General features: G+C 50.4%; 1 protein-coding gene across 2 annotated transcripts; it reads left to right on the top strand.

Annotated features, from left to right (window-relative positions):
* Nucleotides 1–8,395: 8,395 nt before the first annotated feature.
* Nucleotides 8,396–23,704, top strand: CYS1 (cystin 1; the record flags this gene model as incomplete). 2 transcript variants are annotated; one of them, XM_082480569.1, is made up of 3 exons in its annotated part: nt 8,396–8,647; nt 17,042–17,094; nt 22,347–23,704. In XM_082480569.1, 3 exons carry the CDS (start codon nt 8,396–8,398, stop codon nt 22,450–22,452), a joined length of 411 nt encoding a protein of 136 aa, XP_082336695.1. In that variant the 3' UTR covers nt 22,453–23,704. The 2 variants fall into 2 exon arrangements, with proteins under 2 accessions (XP_082336695.1, XP_082336694.1); XM_082480568.1 differs by having other exon boundaries at nt 22,344–23,704.
* Between the last annotated feature and the right edge of the window lie 3,406 nt (nt 23,705–27,110).

Here is a 27,110-nt window from a genome sequence, read left to right as displayed (position 1 = left end):
AGGCAACGCCAATCACTCTGCTCCCAACCCTCAGGCCTGCCTTCAGGAATAGCAGAGCTTGGCATCATTAACTACACGCTGAAAGGTATATTGTACATCAGCTACCTGCTGGACGGGTTGACTTTTTTATAAAGAAAATGCTTTTAAAAACTTCCCTGCCATGAGTCTCTTCAAAAAATGAAATACCAAAAATTGTACAAGTTCTTTCAACTAGAAGAACGCAAAGGCTTCCCCTCAAGGTAAAAGCCCACGATTTTGCACTTTAAAGCCAGGGTAGATGAAAGGAAGGTCTCTTCACAACCGCTACTGCCAGTACAAGTGGTACAACCTGGTTCGCACCGCCCTTTTCAGATAAAGCCCTGGAAAGTCCTGCCCTGCCTCTCCCACGGGCCACCCGGTTCGGTGGTCCCCCCTCCACCACCTCCTCCACCCCACCCAGGAGCTGGATACGCTCTATCACGGGCCAGTTTCAGACCTCTTTGTTCCAAACCAGCCTGGTCTCTGGGGCTCATTAGGAAACATGGGTTTGCTAGCACCAGGATAGGTCACGCATACCATGAAGGGACCAGGCAGGATCCCGTTACAGCCACTCAGCAAGTTATTCCATGCCATAAAACCTGACATTACCCAAGCGCGTGCTTTTAACCCGGCTCATCTGTGAGACACAGACTTGGCTCAAGCCTGAAGTGGGCTAAGGGCACAGAGGGACAGTTAGCACGGCCCTGCTGCCAGGGGATAACCCCGTCAGCTCCCGTAACTGAGATGTGTGTCCAAATACCAGGTCAGTTTTACTGCTTGCTGGTAAGGCATTAACCTCGGCTGTTTCCCCCCGCCCGTCCCCGTGCAAGTTAAACCAGTTCAGTTGCATCTATATTTGGTGGTCTCTTTCTACCAGGCTTCCCTGCGCAAACAGGGCTTGACCCTGGCTCCACAGAGCTGAACAGCAGAATATTTATTTAATACCAGGAGTCCCAGTTTGGTGGTGACGAAGGGCGCAGGGCTGGAGGCCAACAAACCTCAGAGTGTCTCAAGTCACAGTAGTTTACGTGACTACGTGATCCCCCATCGCCTCGTTTGCAGGGCTCTGGTCCACTCAGAGGTGGAGGTGTAAGAGGAGAGACGTGCCTGCTCAGAGACATTTGCAATAGCTCAGCTTGGTGAAGGGGACCGATGGCAATGCCTGATGTGATGCTGCCTTTTGCTCTCCAGACAAACGTCACCAGGCTGTGGCCCCTCTGTGTTGAGCGGGCAGCCAGGGAAGCGCTCCTGCAGCCCAGTGCTTTCTCCCAGGATGGGACAGGGAAAAAACTGCTGGAGAGTCAGATGCTGTCCAGGCAGCAAAGTGGCTTCTGCCATAGGAAGGCAGGCCTGGTGTCACCTGCCTGCTCACCTACACCCTGCCTGGGGTCACCCCAGGCTTGTGCAAGTCCGCTGAGGTCCAAGCCCAGCAACCCTACAGCTCATTTGACTCTGCTGAAGCCTGGGACATAGTGCCTTGCTTAGCTGAGATCCCATACCCTGCGGGACACTGGAGATGTTAGGCTTTCTGGGGTCAGACAGTCTTCATAGACTTCAGCCTTGTCCACTGAGGATGAGAAACAATCTCACAAAACTGGAACAAGAACAAAGTTTTTGCTGAGAAGGGGAGATTGATCTCTTGCCGATTAGCTTCATACACCCTCAAGATCTCTGTAGAGCTCTTCTGCTTCTTCCCTGCACCCTCATGTTTACCCAACAGAGTTAGAAGCAGCCATCTCTAAAGTCCTACCTCAAGCATCAGGACAAAGAGAGGAGAGGGACACGGTTGGGGACCCACAGCAGGAAGCCCAGCAGGGCTCTGCAGAAGGGCAGCCCACCTGGGATGGGGCAGGGGCACAAGGTCCTCAGGGCATCCTCAGTTTGGAGAGACAGCAGCGTTGGGAGTCATGGTGGGAAGGACCAGGGGAAGCCAGGCTTGAAACGAGGAAGCCATGCCAAACTCGAAGCAGAGGAGTGGGGCCGAGCGGGCAATCACGTTACCGATGAGGTATGAGCACCACACAGACAACCTGAATCATCCCCCCACCTTGGTAACTGTGTCCATGCTGTGGTGACTAACTTGAAGTTATAGTTTGAGTTGTAAGTCACTGCTGGGAACACAGCACTACCAAGTGGACACCAACTCGTCTGCATGGTGCTGTGCCTCACCCGCAGCATGCCCAAGAGCATCCCTCTCCCCACCATGGGTGACGGTGGGATTTTGGCCTTTTTGTTCATCTGGCCATGGTTTGAGCGCCGCACAGGGACTTGATGGAAAGGGCTTGTCTTGTCAGCACGCAAGCTGCTCGTATGGGACATACCGTCATACTCCAGCTGTGTCACAGCTGCATCTCCAGCACGCAGAGATGATCGGGCAGGAGCCGGCTGCAGCTGCTGCTGGCGGAAGTGCTCCCACAGCACGAGCTCTCCACGGTCCCAAAGGAATGGCCACAGAAAGGCAGCATGGTGAGACACACGAAATGTAACTCTTCGCTGGGCCGGGTCTTTGTTCTGGTGTTTTTGAACAAAGCAGAGCCCTTCCCTTAAAACGTGGGAAGCAGGAAGGAAAAAAGTGTTTACTGACAATGGTCAGGGTGCAGTAGAATCCAAGATGTGTTGAAAGGACAGCCCTAAAAAAGATGCTTTTATATTTAAACATCTGTTCTCAGCAGTTTTTTTGCAATTAGATGAGTCAAACTCCAGCCCTGGGCCAAAGCCCAGCTCTGCTAATTACCCAGGGGCAACCTCCACCTCTCCTCTAGCTGTGGCTTCCCCGCTGCGTCCTGGGCCCTGTCCTGCTGTAGGACGGCTCTCCAGCAAGGGAAACGGTCTCCCCCACTGCGGAGCACCCACCTTTCCGGCTCATCTCAGCTGGTGAAAGGGACACTCAGCACACAGCAGCATCTTGAGCAGCAACAGAGGTGGAGCAAGTTTAGTGACATTAACACCTAACCACCACCTTCCACCTCAGTCTCTTGGACCTTTCCTCTCTCTGTCTCTCCTGCAGTTATTTTTCTTCGGACAGCTTGTGGCAGCAAAGCCAATTCCCTCCTCCCACTCCCCCTTTGGGTCCCCACGCAGACAGCGCTGGCTCCGTGCTCTGTTCCCAATCCCAGCTTTTTCCATGCGTTGTGTTTCACAGCACATCAGGTCAGGATGTGGCTCAGACTCACAGGACGTGAGGACTCTGCCTCAAAGCAAAGGCCTGGAAGAACTGTTAAACTTAGAAATAATTTTTGCATTATTTTGGGGTCAGAACTGTAGGAAACCCAGGTGAAGACGACATCTGGGAAAAGGTTTGGGAAGCCAGGTGACAGAGGCTGGCTCTGCTTTGAGCAATGTACACATTGCCTTTGCTACACACAAGTTAATGCTAGAAAGGCAGATTAATAAATAAACCTGTTCACTGAAGGGTAACACCAGTCCAGCAGTTTGCAGTGGGAAAGATGAAGGTTTCCCCTCTTGCTCCACAGAGACCAAATCTTATTATCTTCTTTTTGAGCGTGGCAAAAGCTGTTTGGAAATCTAAACAAACTTCTAATGGACATTCAGTGGGCTGACTCAAACAAATCCACAGTAAAAATCTATACCAAAATCTCCAGGCTCACTCCAAACTTGCCGGCGTGTCCTCATGGTGCAAGGCAGGAGTGTCAGGGCCCGGCAGTGGTGGGCCAGTGTCTGTGCCGCAGTGGGGGACAGCCAGAAAGATGTGCCATCTCCCCATGCCGCATTCCAGGGAAGCAGGTACCCCATGGGGGGACCTTGGGATGCCCGGACAGCACAGGAGAAACTACCTTTTTAGTCAGTGAGCAATAGGGAAAGATTCATTCTGATGAGATGTAATTTAACTTTGAATTTTAATCCTTCTTGTGGTTCATATAGATGACCACAAAAACCCCTCATAACTTTCCAGAGCTCTTATGCCAAGGGGACATATTATCTCCATTGAAGACTTGCTGAAAACAGAACAAGTATCAGGAAGAAAGACAAAACCTAAACACTTGTGGTGTGATATTTATTGTTACAAAATCAGCTTCTTCAATGAACTAACTGCAAATAGCCTGGAAAATTTCTGGTGGGAACAAAAACCTGAAAAAACAGAGCTCCCCTGGTTCTGTTTTGGTTATTATATCAGAGGGAGACTGTTATTTTACCCAGCAAGAAAACTCCTCGTATGTTTGCTCTCTGGTGTTCCCATAATAACTACTGGTCCTGCCGTAGCTGCCCATCATGCCTCACCGGGGTGAACAGGAATACAGCCTGGCCACAACACCCCCTCCCAAATGATGGTGCTGGGATGCTCTCGGGGTGTTGCTCCTTCCAGGGGAACCTTGTCTGCAGGGCAGAGGGTCTGTCAGTATCCGCCCTTCATCCTCACCATCCCCACCTCACACCAAAACTGCTGAGTGACAGAGATGGGCCATGCTGGTCCTTGCACCAGTGAAAGCCATGAAGATCTGTCCTGTGGCCAGAGGGTTGCTTCAGGGGTTGAAGCCAGAGAGCAAAATCCTGAGGAAGCAAAAAGCTCAAGCTCTGGATCACAGGGGAGCAACAAGCCCTTGGCTTCAATAAAGAGAAACTCTGGGACTACAGGGTCTCAATTTGAGGCTGAGATACGGTGTGGGAGAAGGTCTTTGAGACCATCCTGCAGTGACCAGGGACTGGGGACAAGGCAGGGAACGAGTAACTTGGCTGGAGCTGGCTGCGATTTTTCACGTGCCCCGTCCCTTCACAGATGAAAGACTGTCGGAAGACAGAAGAGTGACAGTCCTACCCGCAGTCTGGGGATAGGATGAGACATAGGATGAGACAGTTGATCTGGTTTGTTCTCATACTCAGGGAACGAGCGATCTGAAAGTAAGATCTGAAAGTCACAATTTGTCCAGGCAATTGCATGTCTCAACTCCACTTTGGCCTTTGCTCTTGGAAGTCAAGTCAAATACCACAGCAGGACAAATCCATGCTACTGGCTTCAATGGCTAACAGCAATCTTAAAATAATCCCGTGTTCCTCAAATAAACATGATGGTTTGGGCAAGACTTGGGTGTTAATATGTGTAAGTATAGATGCGTGTGTGTATGAATAAAATAATCAATTATTTGATTAGAAGAAACGATTGCCATGTTTGAAGAGTGCTGTCTAACAGAGGTAGGCAACCTTTCACAGACAGCACACATCCTTCTCTTTCCCAGAGCAGAGGCTGACGGTGCCAGCACAGCAGGAGTCAGAAGAGGCCACCTACCATGCAACTCCACCATCATCCTCCAGAAGAGCTCCCGGGCTCTCACGGGACTCGGGAGCAGCCAGGAGCCATCGCCGTTGGCTCTCTCAATGCTGTGCTTTGGATTCGAAGGCTCCTGGCTCCTTGCCGGGCTGGCTGGGTGCCATCCAAAATTGATCCACATGCCATACTTGGCACTTGCACTACACACTTCCAACCCTTGCTCTTGAAGATCAGCCAAGAGATTATCCACTGACCCTGCTGGGAAACAGTGTTAAGAGCCACCAGTCCATCGTAAAGAGGAATTTGATAGCCGATGTTCATTGATTTTCCTGGGAAATCATGTGTTTATCGGGCCTTTAGCTTTTGGAAAATCTTCTTTTTAATTCTCAGCAGTCCTAAAGTCTTTTGCAGCAGGGAAATATCGCTGAACGGCCTCGGCGTCCTTCGGCAGTGTCACTGCTAAACCACAGCAGCATTCGGGGTCACCGCTGCTCAAACACTTTCCTGGCTCCAGCAGCGAGCCGCTTCAAAACACAAGGCGTTTGGCTCGTTTTGACAGCTGGTTTATGGAGCCGGCATTGCTTCCAAGCAAATCTGAGGGACTGCCCTGGAATGAACTGTTTCCATGAGGGCAGCCAGGAAACTTTCCAGGAGGCTCCAGTCCTTCAGAGACAGCCTGCGGGGATGGAGGAGGAGGAGGAAATTGCTTTCTTCTTTTTGGGAACGCTTTTTGTCCCTGATACCTGCAGAGCCTTTCCCCTTGGGGAGGGATGCACTGCAGATGATGGACCTCAACCTGCAGCCCCCCAGGAGCCCAAGCACCACTCATGCTGAGGAGAACTCAGAAACACCACCTCTTGCAGACCGAGAAAACATGCCAGGAAAAGGTGGCAGAGCCCCGTGTCCCAGCGAGCCCTGAGGCACAGCCCCACCAGAGCCCATGGGTGCTCACGACCTTTCTGCTCCCCCCCAGCCCAAAGCCCCAGCTGCCGCCTCTGCTTTCAGAGGCGCTTACGTCGTATCCAAAAAGCAATGTGACTACAGGAATGTTCCTTCCCAGGATGAAACGATGTAGGCTGGGTTAACTCAAGGAAGCAGCTTGAGTTAAATCTTGGGACTGAACTCCCTCAGTGTAGTTAGCAGGGCCAAGGCCAAAAGTCCTCTCCTGGCCCTCACCTCTCCTCCAGCTGGAACAGCCCATCGCACTAACGCACATGAGATGTACCAGTGCCTGGAGTCACACGGTGCATGGGGAGAGACGGGGCTGCCTTTAACCGCTCAGTAAATGTGACCACGTGGGCCACTGAGAGTGCCTCGGCTGCCCTGCCAAGAGGAAGGTCTTCATAAAGCATGTGCAGCCAGGCCACAGCAGAATGATGGCAGTTCCTCTCCTTGCATCCTTCAGCCATTTCATATGTTAAGTATTTTGTTTGGGGCTATTTAATTCCACATTCAGCTCTGCCATCTCTTCCTCAACAACCAGGCCCTATTGCTTCTTCTTTCTCCAAGACCTGCCTCAGATCCAAAGCATCTTCTCTGTCACCTCCCCTGACCTGTAGCCAGGCCCTGCATGTGACGCCACAGCCCCGGGCTCCCAGCTGATCTCCTCTTCCTGCGGAACATCTTTCATAGAATCACAGAATAGTTTGGGTTGGAAGGGACCTTTAAAGGTCACCTAGTCCAACCTCCCCGCAACGAGCAGGGACATCTTCCACTAGATCAGGTTGCTCAGAGCCCCATCCAACCTGATCTGGAATGTTTCCAGGGACGGGGCATCTACCACCTCTCTGGGCAACCTCTTCCAGTGTTTCATCACCTTCATTATAAAAATGTTCTTCCTTATATCTAGTCTGAACCTACCTTCTTTTAGTTTAAAAGCATTACCCTTTGTCTTATCACTACAGGGCCTACTGAAAAGCCTGACACCATCTTTCTTATAAGCCCCCATTCCTATAAGCCCATCCTTCCGGCAATGATCTGACCGCTCATTGCCTTCCTCCTCTAGCCCCAAACTCTGGGGCTTTTGCTTGGTGGTTTAGGAAGAACCAGCTGAACGAATGACTGGTAGATGCCATCATTGCAACTGGCGATGAGGACAGGAGTCACACCATGCCCCTCCTCCTTATATCAGCCTCTGGTTTGGCAAGAGGGGAGCAGCAGCCCTGCAGGACCTGCTCTCCCTCCCACTCACCCACATGCTGCAGAGAGGGGCTGGAAACCAAACAGCCCTTTACCCTCCTGCTCATTTACCCCCCACCTCCCCCCCACCATTTCCAAACAAGGAAATTACAACCTTGCCTTCAACAGGTACTTCTTAATTTGAGTGATACCTCCCAGACTGTCCAACAATTGTGCAAATATTTCATTCTCAGACGTGAGGACAGACAGGAGCAATCAAGGATGGTTAGAGTGTCTTCTCCATAGGCTTGACAGGCTGCTGGGAAGCAGAGAGTGACTCTGGCCCTGGGGACGGGCTCCGGAGGTACCCAGCTGTCCCACCCTTTGTATGGGGTCTTCCCTGAAACTCTGCTCCTTTTGCTGGTTAGTCCCAGGGTAGAAAATTTCCCCGGCCCAGGAACACTGCCTGAACCAACACTCAGTGCCCAAAACCTGCCCCAAATGACATCCTCCGGGCTGCTTTGTTCTCCAAGGTCTGCAAGACCCATCTGAGTGAGGTGTGCTTGAGTTTAGCCTGGGATTGATGCTCCTGCCATGTGGACCCTGAAGATGACGATAACAATGTTCTCCCCCTCCCAGCTCTGGGAGGTGTCTGTAAGGAACGGGAGGCCCTGGAGACCTGAGATAACGGGCTGGCTTTGAAAGTTGTTGAGAATAACGGGCTGGTTTTGAAGAGTTTTGGAAGGATTAAGTGGAGCGAGGCAGCCTGGGCTGGAAAAGCGCAGTTAGAAACGTCCGTGCATCCCTCCCCGGCATCACCGATGCCTTCCCTCGGCCTTTGGGGCACTTCTGGGTGGGATTCTGCCCCCCTCCAAAAAAAAAGGGTTTCAGAGACCCAGGCTCCGGGGAGCGGCCAAAAACCGCACCCGCGCCCGCCCCGGCCGGGAGAGGCGGCGGGGCCCGGCAGCGCTCCCCCCCCCCGTCCCCTCCGCCCCGGCCGGCACAGCCCCTCGGCGGCGGCCCCGGGCGGCGGCCATGGGCAGCGGGAGCAGCCGGCGGCGGGGCGCGGCGAGGGCGGCGGCGGCGGCGGGGGGCGAAGCGGTGCCGGCGGGGGGAGCGGCGGGGGAGAAGCGGGAGCTGCTGGAGACGGTGCGGGCCGAGTGCGAGGAGGAGGAGGCGGCGGCGGCGGTGCTGCCCGCCCCCGCCCGCCGAGCCCCGGCCACCGCCGGCGGCGGCATCCCCCCGCCCCGGCACGGCGGGCGCTGCGGGGAGGCGGCTGCGGAGGCGGTAAGTGCTGCGGACCCGACCGGGACCCCCCTCTCCGGCGGTGACCCCGGCATCCCCCCCATCCCCTGGGGTCGGGGGAGGGGACGTCTCCGGTGGGCTGGGGAGCCCTGCCATCGCCGGCGCTAACTTGCTGCAGCCATGGCTTCCTCAAAACATAAGTGGCATTAAATTCTTTTTATCTTCGCTGGCAAACCGTGCTCGGTCCCATTTGCTGCTCTTTTCGCATTTTACTCTCGCTTGGTGCAAGGGGAAACACGGTCCCCCCAAAAGGGCCATCCCCTTACCCAGTTTCCCTGTGCTCCTGAAAGTTTCTTTTCCAGCCTTGTGGAAGTAGCTGGGCTTTATAAAGTACGGCGCGCGCTTTCCCCTGGGTCGGGCATGTAAACAGAAGTTTAAAAACATGAGCATAAAGCTGCCGGTTAACGTTTGCCAATCCACTGCAATCGCAGCCCGGCACTTCCTACAAAAGCATTTCAGTCTCTTTAACAAATAATGGATTTTTGCCTCTGAGGGAGCTGAGATTTATCTCGGTAACAGCAGCATCTATATCATCTGGTGATGAGGCCAAAAATCACCAGCTTCTTTCGTCTTAGCTCAGCTTTGGAAGTTGTGTGCTGTTTGTTAGGTAAACGCTGCTCCGCACAGCTGCACAAAAGTCAAACTGAAGTAATAAATTTAAAACCAGAAACTAATATTTAGGACCGAGGAACTTTCTGCCTTGCATGCCTCAGTTTTGCTCTTTAGAAGTGTATCGTTCCCATTGCCAAACTGCATGTCCACGGGGTAAGGATAACTTTAATACAAAGTAATTTTGCCATTAGGAAACTTGGCAGGGTACAGTCTGAGAACCCTTTTTTTTTAGACTAATTTTAAAGAAAAGTACTTTCCTCAAGGAAAGTAAGATTTCGAAAGGGAAAAAAAAATAGAATTCTTGTGTTGTCATATTTTTTCCTTGCCCTTTTAACCCCAAACCCTCCTGCAGTATGAATGGGAGCTCAGTCCAGCACCACTTTCTCCCCAAAATGACTCTCATTTATAAGGAGTCCTCCTGGCTTCCCCCATTGATCTTTACTTACGGGAATAGAGGCTGCTCTTGTCCATTTTCTCTCTGTCTCCACATGTGAATATCATGGCTGGATCTTTCAAAATAATAGTAAACATTAGTTGTGAATTTTCCTGTGCATAAAGTGGTATTTTAGCTCTATTCTGAGGTGATGTATATTCTGGGTAATCAAATATCAGAAAGGCAACAGATCTGCCCCCATCTACAAAAATCAGTAGAGAGACAGTATACCATGGCAGTAGGTATGAGTGATAACAAGAGGCAAACCACAAAGGATGAAGAATTTAAGATGTGGCCCCTGAGGTGGTGTGGGGGGTCACCATGCCCAGCTTCCTACTGCAGACCTCCTCCTCTGGCAGAAATGATGGTGAGGAACCCCTTAGCATCATCGCGGCTGACCTGGGTCGTGGTCACACCCAGCGCAAACGCAGGGTGGGAACACCATCAAGCCTCGCAGCACAGAGATGTCTGTGAGGGCCCTCAAAATTCACCCTGAAGCAGGTATGTGGCACCTCGGTCACCCAGTGTGGCCCGTGAGGTGACGGTGATACCGAACATCTTGTGTGCCTCCTCGTCCAGCTGCTGCTGCCGCCTCTTGTTTGGGAAGGAAGTTCACGTCTCTGGTTGCACTCAGACAGGTGGTATGAAATACAGCAAAGAATTACCAGTGTTTTTCAAAGATATAAAAGCTATCCAGGAGAAGTCTTGGATATTTTCAGGGCAAACCTGAAGCTCTTCTTGGTAGCACTTTCCCTACCTGGACATGAGGTGGCCATGGTCCCGTTGAGACAGCAGTTGTGGGCTTACCATTCTGACTCCTCAAGGCCTAAAAGGTCACTAGCCTGAGAGAAGGAGGGAGGAAACTGTTTGCAGCACCAAGTTTTGCATGTTTACGGGATGCAATTTAGTCTTTTAGGTCGTTGTGCAAACTGCAGACCCACCCTTCCCATGAGGCCGGTGGAGGAGGTTTCTGGAAAGCGATACCAGCTTTGTTGCGTCACTGGTTCCTTGCTAGAAAACTTGAGGGCAGTTTCTCTCTGTCTTGCCAGCTTCTCAGCCAGTCATTTATAATTTCTCCCTCGTGGTGGGAACTTCCTTGCTTTACCCTGTTCAGCTGTGCAATCTGGGGGACAGGCAAGGAAATTGCCCAGAAGAAAGGATGGGTTGAGTCAACAGAGCTAATAGGGGAAAGATGAGGGAGGTAGAGGAAGGGCAATGAGGAGATATTACAGTAGAAAATCTGATGAGAAATAGGCTGTGGAGGAGCAGATTCTGGCCGGTGGGAGGAGAGGAGAGGTTCTCCCCTGGCCAGGAGAGAGTGGTTGCCTACAAACAGGACTCAGCTCTCTGCTGTCACGGTTGGGTGTGATGTGCATCAACGTTGTGCTTTCCCACCTGAACCCCGATGCACTTGGTCCTCCAGCAGCAAGCTGGCAGCGCCGGTGGGCAGTCAGGCCAGGTGGCAAGGGCTGGTGGAGAGGCACGCGGCTGCATTTAAAGGTTTGAGCCACCCCTGCTGCATTCAGGTAGTGCTTGGGAGTGAGATGTTGGGATGTGAGAGCACATCACAACAACGGGCTGGGAAGCAAATCCTAACAGGGAACCTGAATCCAGCTCGGAGCAGACCCCAACACCTCCTTATCAGCAACAAGCATCCAGCTTTAGGTTTGCCCTCAGTTCTTTTTGGTTTTTCCTCATTTCTTTGCTCAACACAGAAAAAGTATCTGTGGTTTTGCAGATGCTGCCACAGCACAGAGCGGGGTGGCAGCTCTCGGTGGAAACCAGGGGAGAGGCTGCAGCCGCAGGCATTTCCTCGGTGGGTTTCCTGAAATGGAAAAATCACGCAGACGTGTTAGGGTCTTGCTTTTAACAGCCTTTTCCACTGCGCCGTCACTCCTCCTGGCTGGAGACAGGGTGTGATTACAGTAAGCCGATCACCCCAGGCGCAGCGCAGGAGTAACACAGGTAGAGGGTGTACTCACCGTCTTCTAGAGGGACTATCATATACTTTCAAAACACTCAGGTCTGCAAAGCTTTGCCTGATTTTTTTTTTTTTTTCAGCCACATACAAGTTCTTTCTGCAGATGGAGGTGGCGCAGCGTCATCTCGTGGTTGGGTGGTCCCAGCTGCAAACACGAAGGGATCTTGTGGGGACATTTAATGTCATGCCCCCCCCCCCCCCCCCCCCTTTGTTTCTTACAGGAACTCAGATAGGTTTATTTTTCTACTCTTGCTAAAATATGCTTCCCCCAAACAGAAATTTGACCTTTCTAATTTAGGGCTGTGAGCAATTTATTTCAGCGTTTTCTTCCTGGTTGCATTAATGGTCAAAAATGCCCTTGAATCAAGATGTTCTCCTACAGTTGTGCAGGGAGCCGTACTCCACTGGCCAGGGTGACTTCAGAAAAGGTCTTTTCCAGCTGAGTATCTGCAACTCCTCGAACTCTAAGCTAGGGCTAGGGAAGCAGCTAAGGGAAAAGTCCAAAGTCAGATTATTTCAGATTCTGCAGTTAATTTCCAGGTGTGGATTTGGCAGTTGCTGAGCAAAAAGTGAGTTGCTCTCACTTGATCTTCCTTGTCTTTTTAAAAAGCACCTGAAACTTCACCAGAGTGCAGCAAGCAGTGAGCTGTGCTGTCCCCTCAGCCAGTGTCACCCTCCCAGCACAGCTGTGTTGCAGCTGGACTCAGAAAACTGCAGACTAGGTGTTTTTTCCCCCAACATCACTCAGCAGAGCATAGGTCGCTTTTGCCCTGAAACCATCCCTCATCTAAAAACTAAGCACTGGGCATGCGCAGAATAGCTGCGAGCTGGTGTTTTAGTTGGCCGGAGAGGAAAAGCGTGGGAACTCCCCGCATCCCTGCCCACTTCCCGTCCACCGCCTGTGCCTAATTCCTGCGCTGGCCAGAGGATGTTGCTGCAGACCGGAGCAAGGCCAGGAGTGCTTTGCCTGGGATGCAGCTGGGGCAATACGTCCCGTTTGGTACCTACTGATGCGTTAGGTAAGCTAGATTTGGGTTTTTTTTTTGCCAGCAGTAACTCTGGCTGTGGGTTCATGAGAGGCTGTTTTCGGCAGTGATGACTGGCTTAGCCACCCACATCATCTGCTGGCGTCGCTGGAGGGTGCTGCCCTTCTGCTGTACCAGCTCAGCCCTCTGCAGCTCTGCGGCAAACTGCATCTGCAACGTGCTCTGGCTGACATGGCCTCCCTGCCCTCCCGGGGCGGGGGGGAATTTTCATTTCAGCTCAGACCGATCCCCTGGTCCGGTTCATGGGGTGTTTGTGAAGAGGGATTTGGGAGCAGCAGAGGCAGGGAAGGAGGCACTGGCTGACATCCTGCAGAAAAGCCACGCTGTGAAACCACAGCCCAGTGGACCAGCACTGGCAGGGGCCCACGCTGCTCTCGTGTAGATGTTTTAGGTGGCTCAGTCACTCCTTAGGCTCCCCGTACACGATGGGACCGCTCCAGGTCTATATCTCTACTTTACCGTATCTCAGGCCTTATCTGTACTGGTAGACTATACCATAGCAGCTGCCTGGCATCAGACTGTGGTGGTCTGCCCCACTGAGCTAGCATGGCTTTGGCCAGGACCAATTTGCAGTCTCCCAAATAATGCTTGAGCATGGTTCAGGGGCCAGCACGAGGACTATCCCCAAGAAGCAGCTTGAATTTGGTCACCTGGTTTTGGAGACAATGTGATTTTAATAGTCAAGTCTGTAGTTGAGTGGTTTCAACACAGCTTGGGAGCAGCTCAGCCCCCCCCCAAGGTGCATGGCTCCAGATCACCCCGTGGGTCCCCGGGTGTTCTCACCCAGCTCACCTCCAGCAGCTGACAAAGGGAGAAGGGGGGGACAAGGGCTGGCAGGACCAGTGAGGAACACCAGCCACAGCTGTCACCAGGTTGGGGGGAGTGGGAAGCTGCACCCCAGGAGTGATGATTCAGGGATGCAGTAGAGAGAAATAGTTCCCGCTTCCAGCTCTCCACTCCGCCTTGCTCCCGGGAACCACTGCCCTGACATAAAGGACGGCTGAACTGTGTGTGCAACGGCTGTCAAACCACTGCACCTCACATCTCGTTACGTTAAATTAAACCCGAGTACGTGCTGGGTGAGCTTAACATCCACGCCTTTGAACTTGGAGGGGATGGTGATGTGGGGCCTTGTAGCGCAACAGACCCCAACAGGAGATGCCTGTGCTGGGATCAGGGTGGAAAACAAGGAGACATGCTGCGGTCTGGATGAGTAATAAAAAGATGACTGCAAGCTGCAGAAAGGAGAAGCTGACTTCATTTTTCTCTTAACAGGGCATAGGCCAACCAGGCCAGCAATTACCCATTTAGCTGCAGGATAGGAACCCATAATATTAAAGTGTCGTGACGTGCGCATCATCTTAACCCACATAAAGGGCTAATACTAATTATCTGCTGAATTTGCAACATTCACATTACGGCAATCCCGCGCGGGCTGGGTGAGGTCAGTTTTTGTTCCGTCTCACTGCCTGCGACAGCCCCTGCTCCGCGTCCTGCCCGGCGCGTGGTGTCACTCGGGCATCGTGGAGCCACGCGTCGCTCGCCCGGGGGAATCAGGAGCAGCTGCTGAAGCACAGAGGCTCTGATGGTGGTGGAAAAGCAGAGGCTGGAGGTGCTCTTGTTTTCACTCCCCCACCCCCCCCAGTTTTTCCTGATGCATCAAATTAAATGCCGGTGGAGATCTACCTGCACTGATGCTGAGTTCTCTTGGGAAATAAGCGTTGTTGCTGACAGATCCCTTGGAGAAGGTGGGAGCTGATTTTGCACAGAGAAGCAGATTTTGCTAACCAGAGCTGCTGATGACTAATTAATTCTGTCTTCCACCCACACAACACGTACAGCTCGTAATATGGAGGAGTCACCCACAAGGGAAGAAAAAAAGACAACCTACTGTACAATTCCAACCCCTCCCTAAACTGATCCAAACCCATCCTTTGCCCAGAAGTGCTGGAAGCTGAGTGCTCGCTGTGGGAAGAGCGGCATCAAAGCACTCCTGGAGAACTGTTCTCCCCTTTGTGCCGAGGACGAGTGGTGTTCTTCGCCGGGTGGAAGGAAAGTGGGGTGGCAGCAGTGGCCTGGTGGGTGATGGCGATGGCGAGGGGCTGTGCTGTGGGGCGCGCTCCCAGGTGGAGTCGGCCCTCAGAGCTCATCATGGCATTCTCCTGGCGCTGCCGCTTGGTCTTGCCGCTTGTGGGAGATTGCCAAGAAACAATGCTAAATAACCAGGAGGGAACTCTCTTCCTTCACCATCAGCTTTCTCATATAGCTTCACCTCTGCTTGGACCCAGGAGCTGTTTCTAGAACATTTCAGGGTCTTCCAGAGAAAGCAAAGCATTGCCAAAGAGTGGGGGCTCTTCTGAAAGGAAGTGGAGTTCCTTTTGACAGCTATCAAAAGATGTTGCAGGTCTTTCATAGAGATTTAGTTTGTAATTTTAAGCAAGCAGCTGGGACATGAAAGACCATGGATGGATAGCAGACACCTCTTCCAGCTCCAGAAATGGAAGCTACTCACCTGGAAGAGGGGTTGACCCCGTGCCGTGAGGGAGGTGTCTTTGCTACAGCCCCACCTCACCTGCTTAAGCGTGGGAGCCAGCGGTGACCATGGCAGCACAAAGCCACCCAAGAAGCAGGGAAGAGCTGGACAGTTTACTGCCAAGCACCTGACTGCCGAGCGGAGTCTGAGACCACTGTGTTTTAAACCTCAACTCCCGTCCATCCACACGTGAAGCAGCTAAGGATGGACTCTAGTGAAAACATCTCCTCTCAAATTAAAATCAGGTGCTGTGCAATAAGGGCAGACACCCAGGTGGACATTTCTGTCCAGTGGGTGGCACATACAAGCCTGACCGATACCAACTGATTTAAATCAGCTCAAGACTGGGCATAAAACCATCATCCCTGTGCCGGTGCTGCCTATAGAGGGTTATCTCCCCTCTATAGTTCCCATGCTTCCCAGCACCAGTCCCGTGCACTGCTGGACCTCGAGGCAGCACAGGTTTGAGCTATTTCAAGAGCAGATACATGATCTTACTGAGGAATTGCTTGATCCCATCCGGCCCTGCAGAGACACCGTGGATATACAGGCAATGGCAAATGGTCTATTTTTGCACACAACTACAGACCATGTTCCTGTCCCCCTCCCTTTCCTCATAAGAGTACAGTGAAGAAGTGGGAAAAGGCATAAATTATACTTTTCTCAGTAGCATCTGGCTGCAAGGGGTTCATTTTATTACTGGTCCAACTGGGAGCTCAGACAGACACAGGTTCCCATCACCTTCCCATTTTAAATGCCGTTAGGTTTGGCTTTGGTTACCTGTCTTGTGTCCCATTGGAAAACTGTGGTCTTCCAGCATAGGGAAGGTGGATGCTTTACTCCAGATGGATCATTGCAGGGAAACAGCTTTGTCAGGTGAAAAGAATTGGGTCCGTGTTGCCATAACTTCCTTCCTTAGCAGGTATGTTCACGCTGCTGCCTGTCAGCCAGTGGGGCAGTGCCTATTCGTGGGAAAACTGGGAGGTTTAATGAGTTGACGTTCAGTAGCTCCATAGCCTGGAGACACCCATGTGCCCTGAACGCTGCAAGAGAACTGGCAGAAGGGTGGTTAGTAAAGAGGACACTCTTTTCTACCTGTATTGTCTCCACAGAGGTTGTTTGGAGGATTAAACCAGGGCAGAGATGGCCTACTATAGATAGAGATAGGTTTCATAGAAATAAAAAATGGTTTGGGTTGGAAGGGACATTTGAAGATCATCTATTCCAACTGCCCTGCCATGGGCAGGGACACCTCCCACTAGACCAGATTGCTCAAAGTCCCATCCAACCTGGCCTTGAACATCTCCAGGGATGGGGCAGCCGCAACTTCTCTGGACAACCTGTTCCAGTGCCTCACCACCCTCACAGTAAAAAACTTCTTCCTTATATCAGGCCTAAATCAACCCTCTTTCAGTTTAAAACTGTTTCCCCTTGTCCTGTCACTATAGGCCTTGGTAAAAAGTCGCTCAGTCTTTCTTAAAAGCCCCCTTTAAATATTGAAAGGTTACAATAAGGTCTCCCTGGAGCCTTCTCTTCTCCAGGCTGAACAACCCCAACTCTCTCAGCCTGTCCTCATAGGAGAGATGTTCCAGTCCTCCAACCATTTCCATGAACCTGCTCCAACAGGTCCATGTCTTTCCTGTGCTGAGGGCTCCAGAGCTGGACGCAGGACTCCAGGTGGGGTCTCACCAGAGCGGAGTGGAGGGGAAGAATCCTCTCCCTTGACTTTAAAGTGTTATAACTGAAATACATGACTTTTCTTCTTTCCTAGGCTTTGGCAACCAGAAGCCCACCAGGCCCAGAGAACAACAATGCCGACCATCAGTGAGTAGCTGTGCTTTCATTACATCTTCAGGGGACAAAAGCAGCAGGAACAAAGGGAGCATAAAGGGGAAAGCTATTCCTCCTGCTGTGCAAGAAAGAGGTGGGAATGGTGTCAAATCGTTTATAGCCCTAAATATTCTGTCCTCTACCTCTTTGGCAATTAAAAAGAAATCCTGGAGCTGTGCTGCGTGGAAAGCTCCGGGCTCCAGCTCAAGTATAGTATAGAGATTCACTCCTGGTCATGAGCAATGCAGAATTTAGTAGGATGTCCACGTGTCACACAGTCACCTTGAAGGAGCTTGTGGAAAGCTGGGGAGAATTGCTCCAATGAGTATCTCAGGCCCTGGTTCAGCCACAGGGCATCTGTGGGCTCTGCAGCGTGTAGAAAAGGAGAATAGTGTCTCTTTGCTCCCCAGAATCATAAGAGAAAACCCATAAGACACTCCAACGCTACACCAGTTAGAGATGAGCATTCCTCAGGGACAGGGGAGTGGTGGGGACCTACTCTGGGTGTCAGACAAAAGAAATCTGAAATCTTTCTTCCACAAGCGAAAGCTACCGAGCAGACCGTGCCTCCGAGTCTGCCTGCACCAAGAGCGATGAGAACAGTTTGATGCACGTGTTAAATAAACCCAGATGAAACGAAAAGTCTTGGAAAAGCCATCTTAAAATACCACCTCCTTACGCTAAAGACTGTCTTCGACATCAAGCTCTCTCTGACTGCCATACTCTGCTCCTGCGGCACCGGAGAGCAGACTGATCGGCAGATCCTGGCCGTCGGGCTGCGTGACCTACTAACGCTGAGCAGCGTTGGTGGATGTGACACGAGAGCCCAGGCACCAGCCACTGTCCTCCCTCCTCCCCTCCCCCCCAGCTGGCAGGGAGCTCGCCTGGCGAGGCTGCTGGTACGGGCGCTCCGGAGGACTCTGGACTCTCCCGGGCTCTCCAGCATCGATGGCAACTGAGCAGTCTCCTCGGGAGGCGTGCACCCAGCTCTGCCACAGCCCCCCACCGAGCTCCCCAGGCTCTCGCCAGCCCCTGAGCCCCTGCCAGGGCTTTCCTTCTCCCTCCCTCTTTGACACACAAAGGGAAAACCTGAGACGGCAGAAACTGGTCTCTGATCTGGAATGATGGAGCAGGAGCTTATTTTCATTTGGATAATGTTTGCTTTGTACCCACTGCAGAGCCCCATTGCGCAGCTCACGTGTGAAGCGCCTGTACTGCCCGTGATAAGCAGGGATGCAGTTCCTGCTGGCAAGGAACATGCAAACATTTTTTTGGAAGTGGTCCAGCAGCCAGCAAAAGTGCAGTTTGAAGAAATCAAATCAAGCCCCAGAAACAGTGGTTAACGTGCATAGGTGTCTCATCCTTCACACTTCTGCAGCTAGAATTATTCTAGATAAACGCTCACATTACAAGCCGCAAAAATCAGCCTTGTCTTGACAGAGTTGCTGACTGAAGAAATTCCCGTAAAGGCAATTAAAGACAAAATAAATGTCAAGTAGGGAGGAAAAAAAAAAAAAAAAAAAGGTATGGAGAGTTAATACTATCTGCCAAGAAAGTAGTCACGCAAGATAGATGCTGTAGGAGGGCACCTCCTGTACTGCAACTATCCCTGTGTGACACCGCATAAGCATCTAAACCAGGCCCTAATAAATACCTTTGATGCGCATGGGAACACAGAAGATGTGTTCCTGATCGTGCTGCGTTACCTCTCTTCCCCCCGCTCCAACTCTTTTGTGAACCACTCTCTAGCATCTGGTGGTGCACGGGTGAGACGACACAGCCCAGAAACGCTGTAATGATCATATAATTGCTGCCAAGTCTCGTGTCACTGGCAGAGTTACCGGGGCGTTGTTTTGACCCATTTTTTCAGCTGCAAGGTCTTGCAGAAGGCATTTTAATGATTAACCCTGGACTTTCCCATCCTCAGCAAAACGATAAAAAACAGTGGCCTAGATTCACCCCAACCCAATTTCCAGCCGCTTAACTCACATTTCTACCCAGGAGCTTGTCACCCAAAGCCACCTCCCAGGGGTATTGTCACCAGAGCCTGCAGACAGGTCTCCCCCACACGGGGGACATGGCACTGCCCGCCATCCCCACTGCCAGTAGGCAAGGTTGGGACACCACCTCCAGCATCTTGCTCAAAGGTGGTTTTTGCTCACTTCTGGTCTAACTTTGCCCATTGTGTTTCCTTCTCCTCATTGCATAGTTCATTGTCTTTCCATTAAATAAATAAATTAAAAAATCCTCCTTCCCTTAGTAATCTTTAAACAGAGAGGCCTTTAGCTGAAATGGAGCACAATTCTTGCTTTCCTCTTTCCTACATTGCTTCTCTTTAGCCCCTTAAATCACTTTTATTGCTGCTTTCTAAACTCCCTCCAAGTTGTTGATAACTCTTTAGTAATGAGACCCCCAGAAGTCTGCACAGTAATCTTGATGGAGTTGCATTGGCCTTTTTTTTTCTTTACTGTCCCACCATGTTGCACATTCCCCTCTCGTATGCTTTTCAGCCAGCTCTTTCCCTCTCAGTATTGCTCCTTTCCAGGTTTCTCCCTCCCCCAGAACTTCTGGGGTTTGAAATTTTTTCCCCTTAACATACTGACCCATTATTTTCCGAATCGAAAAGTCTAACAGCCTTCAGCTGGATTCGGCACGGTTGCAAGCCCTGACCTGCAGCCCTGGCTGCGTGTTGGTGAAAGCGGCAAGGGGCCTCCTCTCCTGCTGGAGCAGCTGGAGGAGCTGATGGTCCACCAGCTCCTGTCCTGCCCACGTCCTGCACTCGGGATTTCCCTGCCAAAGCCTCTCGCTTAATTCCAGGACCAGCAGAAACAGCTGCACCAACGTGCTTTTGAGATCAAGGCTCAGGTTGGGAGGGCCTCGGGACATCTCTAGTCCAGTCTCCTGCTCCAAGATGGATCAGCTGTGAGGTCCAAGCAGAGCGCTCCAGGCTTTGTCCTATCAGGTCTTGAAAGCCTCCAAGGATGGAGCCTGTGCAACCACAGCCTATTCCTCTTCTTGCTGTCCTCAGGGTGCAGAAGTTTCTCTTTTTATCCAGATTGAACCTCTCATTTTTTAATGTATTTTAGCTTCTCCATATTATATGATAGAGAACTTTGCCACAAAAATAGAAAGAAGATGAGCACCAACTTGCATTTCTTTTGCTCTTGAACTAAACACAGCCCTCTACTCCTCTCAGTTCTGAGCTGTGCATGGCAAGTGGGGTTTGCTTTTATCTTTTTAAAAGCTCATCTGTGTTTCGATGAGTTCCAGTTTTACCTGGAGATTTTCTCCCATGCTTGGAGGTCACCATGCAAGCCAAAGCATCAAGAATAATTAACAGTGGGAAATTATGTAACCGCTAAGAGGAACAATGGCTCTTCTGTGGGCCTGCAAGCATGCTGCCAAGAGCTCTGCCTCCAATTCATCACATAATATAAAATTAGTCTAAGGATTGTCACAGTGCAGAGTTTAAATCAATAAATCGTCTGTCCAAGTCAGATTTCTGCATTTCCTTTTCCCCATTCTTGCTTTGTAGCTGCTGGTGTACGTACGGTTTGAGCTCTTGGCCTTTTAGCTTTCTTCCCAGCTCTCATCTACTGTGGTGGAAACCAGATTGCCCGCAGCTCATCAGAAGATAGGAAATGAATAAAAAGAATAAGCAGAAGAGTCCACTTGCTAAATCCTACTTGCTGCCATCTTGTTGCCAGCAGAACTTGCCATCAAGGGCACGGTGAAGCGTAAACAAGTGTAGGACACCCACACCACCCAGCTGTCACACCAGCTGGACATCAGGTGGCTCCAGGAAAAACACCAAACTATTTCTGACACACGGGGCTTCGCATAGCTTGGTCAGAGCAGCTGGACTGGGCAGAAGCCATTCTGACCTGGACAGATAAGAAGAGAGGAAAGGTTGCATTGCTGCTGTTTGCTCTGCAGTGACAGCAGCAGGAGACTGGCTACTGTCTGTTCGAGGAACGTTGCGGATGCTCCCTTGCCCAAGGAGAGCAGTTTATGACAAAGTTTCCTTAGAAAACCATTTCAAGGCTCTTTTCTTCTATTCTGATTCTGCATTTATTATCTGCATTGGGGCAGCTTCTGTGATTTCATCTAATAAATACGTCCTCAGTTTTTTTCACTAAAGGATGCTAATGGCCAAATTTATCCCAGCTGCAAGACCAAGGGTTAGGGAGGCCTCATCCTTTGAGAAATGGTAAGTCAATAGCTGCTACATAATGAGTCTGGGACAGATTTGGAGTCGTGTTACTGGATATGAAAATCTCTCCTCTTTGGTGACCAACCAACTGCCATACAAAAACATTTTTTTCTTGACCATTTGTTCTCCACCAGTGGATGGTCACAAAGTAAGCCCACCAATCTCGGTTGACTTGTCATGATAGAGCACTTTACAGTTTGGATTTACCAACTGAAGTCTCCACTTAGCTCTGCGCCTCACCACGACCTCCATTTCATGGAGCCACGTGCCCCAACTTCCAGAGATGTCTCGCCTGACAGTCCGGCTTGCTCACCTCCCAGTTCTCTGCAAGACCAAGGAGGAGCATTCACTTGTCAGCTGCTGTCTCCTCTCTTGAGTCCTGGAGGGCAAGATCAAATAGACTTATTTGGTAGCATGAGCTGCAGTGGTCAAAGCTTGCAGAAGACTTTTCACTGTTCTCCCTCATGTAGGCAGGGACAGATTTCCCTTGTACCCAACATAAACCATCTCTGATAATACCAGTGAAACCCATACTGGTTCCCTTTGAATCACACATCCATTCCCGCTTGTGGGACAGTTGTCCTGATGTGAAAATAAATAAAAGCCTAAGAGCAGTTTGAGGTAGCTGCGTTCATATTTTGGTTGAAACTCAAGTCCCTTACAAACAAGAAATCCCTTTCTGCATAAAACCTTAAAACTAGTAACTGGCATAAAGGTTATGCAGTCCTTTAGCTGGGCCTCGAACCTAACTCACCAAAAGGTTCTGGGAGTTTGATCTGGAGCATTGTAAGGGCTGCACTGCAATGAACTCGCAGACTAAAATAGATGCCAATTGATAGCAAATGTCAGCAAGTGATATGCCTGTGGGGTACAGGAGCTAGACGTGACAGAGTATTTGTGTCTCAGCAAGCCATGTGCAGCTTGATCTTTCCATTCACAAAAAAAAAAAAAAAAAATGAAGTAAGGGTCATCTTGTGTCTTCAGAGCTTGATTCTCTCTCATAATACCACTAACTCGTTCTCTTCCCCAGCAGATGCCCCCAAAGGAACAGCAAGAAGCTGTCGGGACAGTCCACAATATCATATGATTACTCGGAGGAGGAGCTCATGGCAAGCATCGAGCGAGAGTACTGCCGCTGAACCCAGCCCCACGCCACAAGAACTTCAAGCACAATCCTGGAAGCCCAGCTGGAACAAAGATGCTGCTGCCAAAATAACCCCTCACACAGCAAGACAGCACGGGAGAGGTGGGTAGCGAGGGGAGGTGGAGCGTGAGACACAGTGTGGCTGCTTGGGAAGGATGGAGGAGAAACCTTTCTGACCAACTCTGAGTGAGAACGTGAAGATCCTCACCAACTGCTGACTTCTGATCGGTGCCGCTGGAAGAGGGACCAATTAATCTTGGATATCAATATTTGAAGCTCATTTCTAAATGGTATTTACAAAAGAAGATGTACTAGAACTGAAGTGTCATACTAGAAGTGCTGAGACATGGTGCTTTGGAGGAAGATCTTGTTTTGCCTTAGCAGAAGAGAAATGCAGCACTATCATTAGATTCAGATCTCACTTAAGGGGATGTTGTATGAAATTCATGTTCCTGCCACTTAAACCAGGCCAGATTTACTCCTTATGCTGTGCAAGCCTCAGGTCCTCCTCAGGTCTGAATTTGGCACTCTGAATGTGATCCCCAGTATGGGATGTAAGATGAAAAGGGGCCACCATCCAGTACATCGGCAGTGTAATCCCAGAGTTCAGATCCCACCACAGAGGCAAACGAGGCTCCTGGGAGCCACCAGGGAGCACAGGATTTGTACGATCACTTCGGGGTGGGATCCCAGCATCGGTGTCCTACCTGGGGCTCCTTGGCCTGGATCCTCCAGTGAAAGCAGGAGGCACGTCCCCCCGTGCTGCCTTGCTGTGGTCATCTGTTTCGAGAGGGACTTGGATGCTACTGCAGAGCAGCTCTTTGCAATCAGTTTTCAGAATTACCGCTCCTGGCCTTCCCGTGTATTTGTTGTCCTTGGTAGGTAACCTAGAAGTAAAATCCCTACATTTCACCATTAGCTGACTGCAAAGTAAAACAGAAAGTCGGCTCTCCAAAGAAAACCGTGTATTTTCAGTGCTCCCAGGCAGTGAAGCGTGGTATTTTAGGGTTTCTGCTTTTATTTTACCTGCATCATAACGTATTATGAGTAGCTGCTTAATATCACAAGTAGAAAAATACCTTATTTCTTTTTTCAACCGAAGCATAAAAAGCATCAGATGAAACCTCCACGTAGCCTGTGTAAATGCAAGAGGAAACAGCAGGACACATTTTAAGATGCTGTATTTTAACTTCTTTGTAATTCCTGGTATCTGTGAAACACAAATAAATACATCTGTGCTCTGTGCAGCTCTCAGTGAAGGCATCAAATGTTGTTTTGAAAAAGGCTCTCTAGCTTACATGGCGAATCATCTTATGGTACCCGAAGGGACTAAGCAAAACGCATCCTGGGAGGATGGCAGGAGGGATGCCGTGAGGCAGACACTAGAGTACACCCCTGGCACACGTACTTACGTGCCGGTTGTCTCTCCTGCAGCAGTCTTCAGCGAGGCCAGCCATCGCGCTCTGCCTGAGAGCTCAGGAGCTGCCAGGCTGCCCGCAGAAGGGGGCAGCAGAAAGGGAGCCAACCTCCTGCAAAGCTCTGCCAGCTTGGAGGCAAGAGCTCCCAGCATGGCAGCCAGGGCGCTTTGATAGGACAAGGGCTGATGGTTTTAAACTGGAAGAGGGTAGATTTAGGTTGGACACAAGGAAGAAATTCTTTACTGTGAGGGTGGTGAGACACTGGAACAGGTCGTGCAGTGATATGATAGATGCCCCATCCCTGGAGGTGTTCAAGGCCAGGTTGGATGGGGCTTTGAGCAATCTGGTCTGCTGGGAGGTGTCCCTGCCCATGGCAGGGGGTCAGAACTAGGCGATCTTTAAGGTTCCTTCCAATGCAAACCATTCTGTGATACTTTGGTGGCCCAGAAGTAGCTGGAGTAGAGAGCAGATATCCTTGCATGGTTTGGGGGAAGTCAGGTGGGCCCTCTGGAGCAAGGGCTCTCCAACCATCCTGAAAAAAAAAAAATAAAGTGCTATCATTCAAAATTTGATGACAGGAACAGTCATTTTTAGACCTATTAATGCTGTTGAGCTGTGGTAGGAACACAGCTTCTCTGCAGCATGTCAAGCATCAGTGACCAGATCTCCCAGGGCTTGTATTAGTTTTCAGCAGCTCTCAAAGACGTACTGGAGTGAGCAGAATGTGCCTGTGGAGAGCAGAAAAAACAAGGGAGACCTGCTGACTCCAGCACCATAGGTGACCACAGTAGTCCATACTCTTATTTTAATCACCATAGCGTTTCAGATTTCCCTTCAACTTGGATTTCACTCTTTCAACCAGGACCTTCCTTCCGCCGAGGTCCCCAGAGTCTCTGGCATGCGTGAGGAGATGCTTCGAGGAGCTCGAAAGTCCCCCATCACGAGGGCAGAGCCAGCACATCGCTGTCCTTTTGGGTGGCTTCCAGTGACACAGTAAACCAGAAGAAAAGCCATGCTGCTGTCAGACCGCACAGGCAGGCAGGGCACTGCAGCAGCTGCCCCGCACCGGGCAGAGGTGGCAGCTCCATCCCGTCGGGTGGCACAGGCAGGGACCAGGGCTCTGCCTCCCCCCAGGGTATCCTCGGCCCGTGTCCTGCCACCCCTTGCAGAGCTTCTCTCTCTGAGGCTGCAGTTGGTGACCGGCCCAGGTAACAGCTCTACAACCCGTTTCAGGCTCTCCGAAAGGAAAGCCTAAGTCTTAACGATTTTGCAGAGAGTGACTTTTATATATATATATATATTATATATAAATAAATATAAATCGAAACTGAATGTATTCTTGTTAGGCTGACAGAAATCTCTCTTGACTGAACACAGCAAACAATTAAGCTTCCTTACAAAATCAGCTTATCAAATAGCCAAGGGGCAAGCACATGTCTGCACCTGGAATAAACATGCGATGGGTTTCACAGGTAACCTTCTCAGCATCGCCAAGAGAAGAGGAGCCACAAGAACACGGGAAGGTCCAGAGAGAGTGATGCAGCTGGGACAGTCACCGCACCAGGGAAAAGGTGGGAGAAAGAATTTTTGGGATGCAAGGACAGGCTTCAGACTGTAACATGGTCCTGCAGGCTTTCTCTGTGCTGTGCAATGGTGTGTGCTCAGTGCTGTGCTCTGACCACAGACCAGCTCACAACCGTCTATCTGACTCTCATACCATACAGAATGGGGTGGTGGTACCCACCCAGCTCCCCAGGAATTGTCAGGGACTGTGCTGCTCCTCCTGCATCAAACCTGCACCCAGCAGCATGCTAAAACCGGGAGGGTGGCAGCGGGGCTGGTACCCAGGAAGGCACGATGGAAGCGTTCAGCTACCTGGTCTTGCTGTAACCCTACTTTAGATCCACCCTTTGCTCAGGGAAAATAGGACACTAGATCATTTGCAGGTAAATAATCATATTGAAGTACCTGAGCCCACAACTGATTTCAAGAGAAACTTCTTGAATTAATTGCTCTTAAAAAAAAAAAAAAAAAAGACCATTGTGATTGCGTTATGGAGATCACTTTGCCACATCTCAGGCAGTGAATGCTGACATCCCACCGGCTGGATTATTGGAAAGTTTATTTTATTTTCATTGTATTTCTCTATAACCATCATCAAATCACAACTGCTTGTAAGACAAAAAATTATTTGGCTTGCCGGTACTTCCTGCCCCTAAAACAGTTCTGCTGGAATTAAGTAGGGTTCTAGAGAATCTCGTATTCATTTTAGAAACTACCCTCCTGTCCAAGGCACGCAGCATAAGACAGGGGTAGCTGAGCACAGGTTTTGCGCTAACGCTATTAATCCCCATTAATAAAAGGGCAAAGGACCATGCATATTAACCACATCACTACGTTATTCATCTAACAATGACAAATGCTACACACCCTGTTTTGCACCGGTCCAGAAGAAGTGAGAGTGCCTTGCTGGCCAGCTGGCTGTCTACACATACCTCCTATTACTATTACTTTTTAAGTGAAGCAAAACTACAGTTGCTGAGAGGACTGAAGAGGGTTGTTTTTTCAGCTAATCATGAGAAGTTACTCCTTAGTGTATCGAGATATCGCCACTTCTGAGCTTCGTGACTTCCACAAGTTCGGAGGGTTTCTTACCTGGCCATACAACAAGATGCCAGCTGCAACCTTCTGGTAGGGAAAGCATTAAAGCCATATTTAAATTGCTCAACCCAAGATCTTAAAATACAAAACCAATGAACCTGAAACTACAGAACCAGTTCGCACACTTAGACTCTTGAATTCACTCAAATCCGGGTTTTTCATTTACAAACAAATGCTTTGAATCCTTTTTTTTTTTTTCCCCTTTCTTTGTAGACGCCTTTTCTTTCTGACAGCACTGCAATGGATGCTGCTGTTCCTTGCAGAGCTCTGCCTTTTCAGTAGCCCAGTAAATGGGCAGAAGCCCTTCCCAAAGAGCAACTAAGAAAACAGAACAGTGATGGAGCCATTTTAGGAAGTGAGTAGTCTTTTACCTGGTGTGTGAAATCCAGTGAAATCTCCCACAAACTTCAAGAACTCAGTCAGGAGCTGTAGGTAGACTTGAGTGGGGAGGACAGACCTGTGACTTGATCCGTGCTTGGGTGCAATGACTGGAAAGAACCACGAAGAGCAGCCAGTCACCATAACCACAGCTACTCAGGGTAGGTCTTTATAGTCCACCTCTGTCTCTGGGACC

Source organism: Vanellus vanellus (genome assembly GCF_965231255.1).
Source record: "Vanellus vanellus genome assembly, chromosome: 3".
NCBI lineage: Eukaryota > Metazoa > Chordata > Aves > Charadriiformes > Charadriidae > Vanellus > Vanellus vanellus.
This window is presented reverse-complemented; position numbering and strand designations above follow the sequence as displayed.